General features: G+C 36.8%; 1 protein-coding gene across 1 annotated transcript; it reads right to left on the minus strand.

The window, feature by feature from the left end:
- Positions 1 to 1,890: 1,890 nt before the first annotated feature.
- On the minus strand, positions 1,891 to 7,467 carry LOC138022821 (growth arrest and DNA damage-inducible protein GADD45 alpha-like). Its single transcript, XM_068869786.1, has 5 exons — positions 7,309 to 7,467; positions 6,191 to 6,304; positions 5,027 to 5,147; positions 3,571 to 3,651; positions 1,891 to 2,471 (listed from the first exon to the last, which is right to left on the minus strand). Exons 1-5 carry the CDS (start codon positions 7,365 to 7,367, stop codon positions 2,388 to 2,390), a joined length of 459 nt encoding a protein of 152 aa, XP_068725887.1. The 5' UTR covers positions 7,368 to 7,467; the 3' UTR covers positions 1,891 to 2,387.
- Between the last annotated feature and the right edge of the window lie 4,680 nt (positions 7,468 to 12,147).

The raw sequence follows: 12,147 nt of genomic DNA on the forward strand, positions 1-12,147 counted from the left end.
GTAGTATGTTATTTGGTGGACAGAGAAACATCAAGTTGAATCAGTATGTAATGACAAGCCTTAAGGAACACAACAAATATTTTTGGTGTTTCAACTCTTTATTCATCTTCACAAAACATCAAACAATCAGTTTTCAGTGTTCTGTTATTACAATTCAGAAAGTCTTTAAAATAACACCTTGTATTAAGGTGGCTTAAATAAAATTCTAGAATTAACATTTTCAACCAAAACTATTCCAAAGAATAAACTACAGTAAGACCCCACAAGGAAAAACCTATTTTCTAAGAACCTATTGGACTAAAATTTGTTAGTTGGACCCCCTCAAAACAAGAACATGTTGACCCTAAAATTTGAAACAAGTCCTTATTCTAAGGGATAAAGAAAAACTGGCTGCTGCATAGGGGACGAAGGCCAAATACCACTAAATTCTGCTACCTAAAATGTGATTTTTTTCCTTGTGGAAAAAAGAACCCATTTGAGAACCTTGGTAGCCTACATTTTTTTAAAATTACAATTTATGTAAGAACCTGTTTAGGCTAAATCTAAATGGAAGGTTCTTTCTCGTGGGGTTTTACTATATTGTTTAAAGGAATTAGTAAATGGAAGCGACTACTGACCAGCAGATTTCACATACGATCTTGCGATGCTGAAATAAATTATTAATAGACCTTATTCATAAATGGCGGCCAATTTATAATTCTTTCGTCAAAGTGCAAATTAGCCTACCAAGCCTCGATACCATACAGTGAACTGAAAAGAATTCTTGCTCTAAAATGAGGCTTGGTAGGCTAATTTGCACGTGGACAAAAGAATTGTAAATGTGACCGCCATTTATGAATAAGGTCTATATGTTGCTCAAAAAAGTTCTATCTCCCATAAGAATGAAGGTCTGCATTTACAATCACATTTTGTCAAATTGAAGTAATTTTTTTGGATATTTTAAACAGTGTCTGATTTCATTAGGAAAAAATATGTCATATGTCATACCAAGGAAAGATAGTAGGTTGAACGGATCCCAAAGTGAAAAATGATGATACGAAAGTTAGTGATTAAAATCATGCAGACCTTTAAGTATTTACTTTTAGAGATGGAACCAGCCAATAGTTTCAGGAAACTCTCATATAAAGAAGGCCCGTGAACATTGCATTCCATTGGTTTGTTATATTTTTAAAGAGAAAACAAAATCAACGTAAAGAGATGCAGTTGTTTTTTGGCCTCAAGTTTGACATGAGATAGCGCAGTATAGCACATTGTGTACACTTTCGGCCCTTGGTTTGATATATTAATAATATTTAACTAATAAAAATTGTAATTACATTTACTTTTAGGTAGAAAGGAAAATAATGGTGAAAAGAAAGCCACTTGAATGTAGTATAATATTTAAAACACAAAAGGCTCTTTTAAAAGGAGGTGCAATATTTAAGAAATAAAATAGTCTGAATTAGATAATTATTAACATTTTTTTCAACTTCTAAAATGGAACCTTCACCAGATGAAACGCAATATTTTCACTGTAATGCAATATCAGCCTCAAAAAATAATTATTAAAATGTAAATTTCAAGTCTCAAACATTGGCGAGAGATATTTTTCTACTTTCTTTTTGTCATGATACATAATGTTTTTTTCTATAACAAGACTGAGGTGGTGACCACTTAAATTATCACCTCATAATAACAACAATAATTATCTTTTTCCTACTAAGAGGATACAATATAAAATGCTTCAATTACAAAGCTACCATTATTCTAGAGAATCCTCTTAGTCACTCTAAAAAATACCTGATTTCAAGTAAACTCAAGATTTATATACACTGTCTTGTAACTTAACATAATTTGTTACAAAAACCCAGACATAATGACGTGTCTGCCGTTTCCTGGTTAATTTCTTTGCTTCTTTCTTTCTTTTTATTCTTTTTTTTGCATTTCTTTCCTGAGCCACTCCTGGGCTCAGTAAATTCATTGTCTTGCCATTTGAATACAAAAGAGCAATAACATTTATTGTCTTTACAAATAGTTAACTTTAGGGGTGAGGATTTTTTCCTTTTGTTATGTATGTTAGCTACAACACCTGCAACTAACACCACATCATACATTGTGAACTGGAGATCTTAAACATGATGTTTTTTTTTATGTTAACCTATCAAATTAATTATTTTACAACAATTATAAATGAATAAGTTTGTGTATTTAATCTCTATTATTTTGATGTTGAATTGAATTGATTATCTCATCTTTGAATCTGGAGCTGATGATTCATCTCTGCCGCTAGTACCATTCATGAGTTCACCTTACATGTACCATCGGCAACACTGTTATAGCTGATGTGCCATTCATCTTTCACACTAGTCTTCTGACTACATGTAACTCAAATACTCTGTCATAACCATTTATGTGATTTTAAGCATTGGAGCAGGAGCTTTTTTTGCAAATCTAAGCACTGTGGACACAGAATTGGTCTGTTCAATCAGATTCTGGAAGAAAACACAAAAGAAACTATTTAGTGAACATGAATGACAATGATAATTTCTGGTCCTGATGTCATAAAACTTGTTGTGTTATGCAAACGCTCAAATTTCTGGAATGAAAAATCCTTGTGACATACAGCTATACATGCATGACCAATATGCTACCACCAGAAACCCATAAGGGTTGAAATGTGTAACGGCCCCTTTTGTGCTGGGAAACAAGCTTCAGAATATTCAATTTGCTAAGTAAAATATTTGGAACAACAAGAGAGAAACATTCAACCAATCAGTTCGCAAGAACACCGTGATGCAATACCACCGACGTTCTCGCGCAAAATTAACTGGAGCAAGGGGTTTCCAAAATTTTTGTGGTACTTAGCACTGAATATTCGGAAGCTGTGAACGCACATTACACGTTTCAACCCTTATGGGTTTCTACTACCACTCAATACCCTTTAAGGATTTTTGGGTCTCAAGAATTTTGTCAGCTCCATTACAACCTACTGTAGCAGTAATCTTGGATTATTGAACTCCGTTTAACAGTTGGTTGGGGAACAAAGCAGAAGGGTATGGAACACAGGCTACATGCAAAACACCTTTATGAGTGCCCCTCCAAACCACAAAAGAATCTGCAGGGCAACTATTTTTGAAAGTTGACCTTCTCACATTATCGTACTAAGGACGAGGAGGCAGTGTGGCCCAGTGGTTAGGGCGCTTGCCTTGAGATCCGGAGATCCCGGGTTCAAGACCAGCTCTGACCACTCGTTGAATTTGATCCTGGGAGTCCCTGGTTCAACTTCCCAGCCACACTTGTAAATAGCCAACTGGTATGCCTCCAGCCAGTTGGGATTCTTAATAGTTGTTGTTGTTCTGTTCTGTGTTTCGTTGTGTGGGAGCGGTCAATTAAGTATGTATTGTATTTTTATTGTATAAGGACATCACATCACATCACATCATCAAATCCACACAAAATTAATTTGGAAGCATTCCTCCTGCATCAAATGCAAAATGAATGCCATCGTTACATACTAAATCACAAACCTTGATAATACACATTTCTGTAGACTATTTTATCATTCTAGACATAAGAAAAGTTCATTTTTACCTTGACAAGAACACAGTGCAAAGGTTCTCTCAACGTCCCTTGATGTTCTGTCATCTCATACAGCTTACAGCTGTTGTTTACCTGAAAATAAATCCAAAATGTTGCAATACTGTTAGAGTAATTATTAAATTTTGCTTTTTGCTCATCAAATGAATTACGGTAACTAACAATAACTCCATCATCTGGCTGCTTCATTTGAATGCATCTATACATTGTATAAGTACAGTAATTTCATAGTCCAATCCTCCACTACCCAGAGCACGCGTAATTACATGTAAAAGCACTGGTCAAGGTTTTAAAATGAGCCATAAATTAGTAGCAGAAACTCTGTTGCACACATTGACTGGTTGTTTCATCAAATGCCACAAGCAAGTGACTAAAAATTGTTTATGGAAAAACCAGAGCAGCAGTGTCTTGTTGTTACTACTAACATCTTGGTTTTTTTTTTTCGACAGCCAAGTTATTCATATTGGAAGTTGCCGCAAAAGTTGTTGTTAATCACAAGCTAGTGCCTAAGATAAATCTGTTTTTTGTGCTATAATTTGCTGGAAGATAGCCTGCAAGCATCCGGTTTTTTCGGCTCTAGTTTCACCCCCGAAAAAAACCGGATGTTCTCGCAGGCTAGCTGGAAGAGAGCTTTACAGCGAACCAGTTAGCTTAACTCAGTTTGCCGATTCTTGGGATCTTAAGCATGATCGCTATTTGACAAGATAACTAACAGTTTGGAGTTGTTCCCACAGTTTTTGGTTGGTACATTTTAGCTTTAAGGCCAAGTTCAATTTCAGAACATGATTTAAACCTCTTAATCCTGATAAAACCCTGAAGGACACTCTTACAAGAACAAAGATGAACATCCTGTTTTTTATGACAACATCAACAAAAATTAATGTAGCTGGTGACCATCAGCTGGTACATGACACAGTACTTAATCAAAAGTTGGGGCAGGATAGAATTTCAAAATAAAGGGTCCCCCAGGGGTTTTGGGGAACATGGCTCATTTGAACTAGGGAACAGGGGAACATAAACCATTATAGGGATCAAAAGGGTTTCGTTGTGAAAATTTGTTTTTTAAAAACACTGAAGCGTCTAAAAAATTAATTTGACGCAAGACAATATTAGTGGTAGCAGATTGAAGGCCAGTGAAGCTATTACAGTTTAGTAAAATCCAACTAGTGGTCTATTATCAATGCTGCGTTCTGATTGGTTGAGCTACTAGTAGGCTATTTGTTATAGCCCACTAGTAGCGAAAAGCGCCGGCTTTGAAAACCAAAACAACAATTAAAGTCTAGCTTTAACTATATTTTTTGACCAACTAGTTGGATTTTACTAAAACAATTATTCCTCTCGCCCTCATGGCCTCTGAGTCAATAGCCCATTCGGGCTCGAGGAATAATTGTTAAATACATGACATAAAATAAGTATGCTGAATACAACAAATTAAGTTGATCTTCCTTACCTTGATTACAGGGATAGCACATTCCCAACAGTACGCCTCAATGAGTCGGCAGTGAACCTGGACACCTGGATCAGCCAGTGGGTTGTCGACCAATAAGCACAGGCCTATTGTTCCTTCGTCTCTGTTAAAAATAGAAACATTGGAGTTACATGAGTTCACGATAATAAATTTTACAGTTTTAAGTATGTTCACACAACAAAGAGAAGGCAGGTCACAAGGTTGTTGGATTTGGAACTCAGGATCTTCACAAGCATGTGCTTTCACGTTTTATTAAGAGGCTAAGTGTAATGTCAAAAATGAAACATTAATCCTTATGAAAACAAGAGGTTTTTATGTTAAACTAAAATAAGGACAAGCTTACACAAGGATTACAGGAAAAAAGGTCAAGACAGTATGTGTGTTCAAAAACTCTAAGATTATGAAGGCTAATCTTTGAATATTTTCCCCTGGTGTTTTCCTTTGCTGCAAATCCTTTCATAACTTAAGCTAGCTGACAAAAACTTCACCTATTGTAAAAGTTTCATTTTCCTGGATGAGAGACATTGAAATGCCACCTTGTGTTGCAAGGAACTTCCTACTGTATTTCAATTACTGTAGTCACAACCATTATGTCACAGATTTTGTATCACATGAAGAAATGAAGATATCTGAAGTGGTTGTTTAAACTTCCTCAGCGTTTTGACTCATTTGACAAAACCCTATACTTCCAGGACAACTCCTCATATCAAAATTGTTACAATAAAATGTATTCAATAACTTTGATCTTTTATTGGCAAAATTTAATTTGATTTACAAGACGCTTGATTAGATTGGAAGGCTTCTCAAGACTGTAATAGACCAATTTCGATATATTAAAATTCAGTCCGAAACAAAAGGTGTCATCTCGAGGCTCTGGAGAATAAACTCATACAAATCCTTATATTTATTCCTCAGAGCCTCGTGATGATGCCTTTTGTTTTGGACTGAATTTTAATATATCGAAATTGGTCTATTCAGTACAGTAGCTCTGAATGATTTTTAGAGCTTTAGTCTGACTCTTCAACACTTATCCAATGTTGTTGAATGGTCAGAACTTTTATAACAAATGAACAAATTTTAATAGATGTACTGATGTTATGTCCAATAAACAGTAAAAATGCACAAAAACAGGAATGAAATTCTTACAAGGCCAGTTCATTGGCAGCATTGTGAACTCCACAGACTAGATTCCCTTCAGATTGGCATTGATGTAGAACTTCTTGCAAAGCCCAACGAACTTTGAGTCTTTGTACCATGCCACTACAACATTAAAAGATATGTGGAATGAGTCATCAAAAATTTAGATCACCAAGCTTTGCATGGCTTCACTATCAATGCTCTCTGCATCATTGATTACTGATTTTCAGTAATCAGTCACCGCAAAGCTGCTACAAGGGATATTTATTTTGTGGAAAAAAATGAAACATTTTAAAACGCGAAACAAATTTTGAACAAACACAATTTCGAATTAGTTTTCTGACAGGAAAACGAATATTATAATTGAAGTAAAATATTGCGATCTGATTAACAATCTCGTGACTCTCATAACAGAGAGGTCAGATGACCATGAATGAAATATATTGACAGCGCAAAAATTTACACGTCACGGTTTCTTGATAATGTCTGTTCTAGTGATCGTTTTGGAAATATTTTGACCTACCATTTATTGTTTTGCTTTTAAATGGAAATGGATTAACAATAAAGTAGCCGTTTCCTGACGAACAAATCATTGCAATGAAGAGAAATAAAAACGATGGGAGCTCCGATATACGTTCGCTTGCATCTTGAATGATTCCGCATTCCAAAATAAAAACATTGGCTGGAGTTGAGATGCTGCTTTACGACAAAAAAAAAAAGAAATAAGCGATAACTGGTGGGAAGAAAGAAATAGAATAAGTAAGGGAAGGGCAAATTTTACAAAAAGCAACGCCCAAATTGGCCCATTTTCGCAGAAACGTTTGGTTGTACACGTACAATTAAGCAAGCGCCGGTCGTAAGTTTATCACGAGGGAACAACTCGATACACAGAATTACCATTTAACCTTTGCTTTGAAATTGAATATCACCTTCTAGCTTTTTGCTTCGAACATCGCAACATGGAAAAAGATTTCGCAATGAAAATTTTCTTGATTCGAGGGCCGAATAAAAAATTTCACGCAACGTAACCACATCCATTCCCGGGAAAGCACACACCTACGCGGATTACATCACCTAAGAGTGCTGTCGAAGAAAATCTCAAGATGCCGAACGGAAAATAAACTTACCCCATTTCTTCACCAGAGAATTCATCTGTCTCGTTGTCTATGGTTTGATCGTGAGTCATTCTTGTTTTAAAGGCGTTTTAAGCACGTACAAAGGCTTAAGAAATCGGCCAAACCTCAGTACCAACCGATCCTTCACAACCTCGTGGAAATTCTGTCGCTGTATATCGCTGACAAGCAAAATATATAGCTAAGGTCACGTGTTTCAGATCCAGGATGTGCCAAAATATTCTTAAGTACAGGAGGGTAGGTGATGCTTCATAAATAATGTAATTTGTTGCAAAGTTGACCTTTATTATTATCAAATATTTTACGGTAGATTCAAACTTAACTAGAAGCTAAAAATACTGCCTTGCTTAAACTTGAGCGGAAAGTAAAAAATTGCTTTTCAGAGTGAATTAAACAACTACGCCTTACCCCTTCCTAGAAAGTTTGTGTTTCTTGGAGGAACAATTGTATGACGGGCCGGAAACCGATTTACGTCAATCTCAACTTAACAACCAAAGTGTACAGGCAAGCCCATTCTTGGTTTTCTTACATTCCAGTAGTTGACGTTTTAAAAGAAACTAAACAATGTTATAATTTGTTTCTTTCCTGCTGAAAATTAAAAAGAAAAAGTCAAAAGAGATCAGAACTTTTTGACTGTGAAGAAAGCGTCAACTACAAGGTATTTTTACCCAAGCCCCGAATGATAAAAAATCCCTAACGGCCTCAGAGAATTCGGAAGTGAGATGAAATTTACGGCAACTTTTCAAGGACTTCCTTTTCTCCTTAGCAGTGAAATAGAGAAAAAAACTGTTCATTTTTACACATTTTTCACAATTTTATAGCTTCTTTTCGAATAACAACAGCATTTTATTCGAAAAGGGCAAGCAAGCAAATGCTAATTAATTCGAAGCAAGTGAGAAACAAGGCATATAACAACAGGAGATTCTGTTATTCAATGACAGAAATAACTGGCCCCTGCACTCTAGAATTCTGTGTTGCAAAAATATAAAAGGATAGACTAAAACGGTACTAAAAATATAGGGTTAAAACCTAAAATTCATGGCAAATTTAGTTTTGTGCTGCCGTTTCAACAACCTTATCACGTACATACTGTTATTATTGTCGCGGTAAAGTAATTTTGGGAAGTATGAAAGTATCTGTATCCATTCGTACGTGAAATGAGACAACTTTATTACTACCGATTTCAGCCCTTCCGTTAACGGTAGACCTTTTATTAAAGAATGGTATATTAATAGAATAACACAGACGATTCAAACAAACCTGTAATGTTTATTGTTTTGTCTGTTTATGGTCGATTTTACTACCGGTTTCACTTAAATTAAAGTATGGCTCTCGGCAGAGTATTTAGTAACAGTTACCACACCCTGATATTTGCCTCGATAAAGAAAGTCCCAATAATCCAATTTTTAAATCGAGAGGAAGATTAAACTTTTTCGGGAGTGGAAGCGGAATAATTGGATCTCAGTTTTTCATTATTCCTTCCATTTTTTTCCAAGTATACATTATTCATTATTGAAATTTTGTTCGATAATCATTTTCCGTATTCGTTACTCTTTAAAGGAAACCGTAAAATTCTTCATTCCGAATGTTCTTAGGCTAAATCTTCCTTATTCATTTTCCTTTTTTTTTAAGCTGCCGTCATGATTCCGCCTCCACCCGCGAAACTTTCTCACGTACACAGCCCTGTTACAGATTATTTTTCGGCTTTGGTGGACTGAAAACAAAAATGAAACGAGTACGAAACGAAGATGATACGGCAAAATGTCGCAGTTGGGGGGAGTAAACAGTTGAAGAGGGTACAACACAGCAGTGCAGTTCATTTAGGACCCATTTAGTGCAGTTTTTCCAATTACTCGCCTTCACTGACCTCTCATCGTACTCGCTATGCAACTTAACACGGTTAACGGTTAACCCAGAAATAACTTCTAAAGCGGTGAACACAAATCAAAGCTTTAAATTTGTAACCCGCAAAATTGTCCTGTCGAGAGAAACAACAGAGACAAGCCGTTTGAAAAACTGTTAGGCTGAACAGAATTGCAATCCATTTTAATCTTCCTCAATTTTACCCATCGATCCCCATAACTAGCTGTTTTAATTTGGCTAAATTTCGTTTTGTTTTACTCGGGACTTGTTTTGTACATTAAGGCTGGGTCCCGGTCGCAAGAAGATTTAATTAACTTCCGAAACATTGCCAGCCGATGATTCCCTTTGTTTACTGGTATGCAACGAACATGAAACTAAGCTGAAACCTACATGTTATGGAACGAAACCAATTGACGTAAACATCGAAATATCGAAAGCGTGTTTTGAATTAAATTTCTTTTACACTGAGGAGCTTTCCTAACAATGCCTCTTTTCAAACGAAATACACTCAACATAGAACAGGGTCGTGAAGGGTTTTTGGGTAAACGGTATACAGGGGTTTTTTAAATCGGATATACGGTATATTGCAGCTTAAATACGGGTATTCGGTATATCACTTTCTTTGAATTTCAGGTAAACAGTATACAATGCTTCCATTAATTTTGGGTATTTTGGCGAATTTTTTTCGGGTATACTGGTGTACCACTACCCGTCGCCGACCCTGATCAGAAATCCAAGAGCATTTGGGGCTTGCTCACGTGAAGGTACTTAAAAGCTCGATCTTTCTCTAGTATTTCGTCGTCTCGTGATAATTAAATTTCGGCGCGTACCCTTTTTAAATTCTCTCAACCTGGCATATCTTCTTAGAAAACAAGGAAAATGATGCAGTGCCTCAGTTTTTCATGACTGAAGGGGAGCTCTGCTCGCCTGGTGGCACGTGCGTGTTGTACTTTGGTACATTTCTTTGCCTTGACAACGACTTAAAATGAAGGACGTTCACATGTGGATCAATTTCACTCAAAGATCTACTCCGTTAACACAAATTTTATTCATGGAGGTTGGTTGACATCTTCCCTCCCTTTATAACTACCTCTGGCGGGTGGATCCTCGATGCTACTTTCCATATACGAGCCGTCATCAATGGCTCCATATTTACGTCTCGGTTTCACCGCTAACTTAAGCCCGCCGCACACGGTGAGGAAAGAGCTGAGCAAACTGCCTCGCGAGGCGGATTGCTCAGCCGTTTTCTCACCGTGTGCGGGGAACTTTTGGTGAGAAATTGGCCTCGTGAGGCCGTGAGGAAAAAATCAAACATATTTGATATTTTTCGCCTCGCGAGGCAAATTCCTCATTGTGTGCGGCCATCGTGAGAATCGAGTTGAGCTTGGTCAATGAACCATCCAATAAAAATACATGGCATTCTCACGTGACTTCAGTGACGTCGGAATTTCTTCCTGCGACACCATCCTGAACCGCTGGATTCACGTGATTATGCCATTTATTTTTTTTGGATGCTTGAATAACCCAAGCTCAGCTCGATCCCCACGATGGCCGCACACATTGAGGAATTTGTCTCGCGAGGCCAAAAATATCAAACATGTTTGATTTCATCCTCACGGCCTCGCGAGGCGAATTTCTCACCACAATTTCCCCGCACACGTGAGGAAACGGCTGAGCAAACCGCCTCGCGAGGCAGTTTGCTCAGCTCTTTCCTCAAGTGTGCGGCGGGCTTTAAGCAATCGAAGGAGTGTTAAAATAATAGATATAAATATTTAGAGTGTGTTAAAATTAAATTACACTCTTTTTTAGAATAACCTATTTTATAAGAACTTTCAGCTAGGCTGCAGGGTCTTTGTCTTTCTCATTGTTTTCTTTTTTTGTTTTGTTTTTCGAGTAGTATAAGCATAGGAAATCGTTATGATAAACCAGTTGATGAACCCGAGTGCATTTTGTGATTTTTGAGCACGAGTGATGTTTTGAAAAGTTCTCAAAATTGCACGAGTTACAGGCGAGTGCAATTTGAGAATTTTCAAAACATCCCAAGACCATAAATCACTAAATGCCAAGCAAGTCCTTACGTTTATTTATTTATTGTATGCTCCACAAAATTACTTCATCACTGTGTTTCAATAGCAACTTCACGAGGTGCACTGTATTATTATATTAATACCCATTTCTTATATGTATTCGTCATCGACAAATCAGAAAAGCGGCATTCGGTTGAGTATATAATGAATAAGGGTATTGAAGAAATGTAAAACGGCAGTCTAACTGAACAAGTAACTCAAATACTTAAACGGCCACCGCCATGCCAAATTTGCTGTTTTTAGGTCAAAGATGGCTTACGCGTACATTTCTCACAACCCACTGACAATGTACACAATTTATTTCTGACACAAAGAGCTGATTCGCATTTAATTTTTGGTGTCTTTCTGAAGTTTCAATCCGTTTCCATCTTCTCCATCCTTGGCTGCAAACAACAAAGAATAGCTTCAGTGCACTGCAATGGTCATTGGCAACAAAACTACAGCATTATTGTTCGGTTTTCATTGATTTTGATGCAAGGACATATTTTTTAGTGTTTTTGAAGTTTGACTAAAATGGCGTGACACTGCCCTTTATTAAGGCCATTGTTTAGCATTATCATATCACTGTGGTTTTCTTATTGCATGGCGCACTGAACTCCTCAATTTGTAGTCGAACTTAGTACAAAACTTTAAGAACATGTTAGGAACGTTTTCAGGCTCAAATCGCAAAAGAAAATACGAACGTTCAGCCGGATCTCTACTTGAGGATAAATAATGACCGGTTTCCAAAACAAGATCCTAGGGCATGCTCCCCCGGGGGATCTTTTGGATTTTAACTCTCCGAAGTCCCTTTTACCGTGTTTCTGACCGATTTCCGTACAACGATAAAAACCGGTATAAATCTACCCCTGCATTTATCTCAGGCAGTCAAAAATTGTTCGTG

This window comes from Montipora capricornis, chromosome 11 (assembly GCF_036669925.1).
Source record: "Montipora capricornis isolate CH-2021 chromosome 11, ASM3666992v2, whole genome shotgun sequence".
Taxonomy (NCBI): domain Eukaryota; kingdom Metazoa; phylum Cnidaria; class Anthozoa; order Scleractinia; family Acroporidae; genus Montipora; species Montipora capricornis.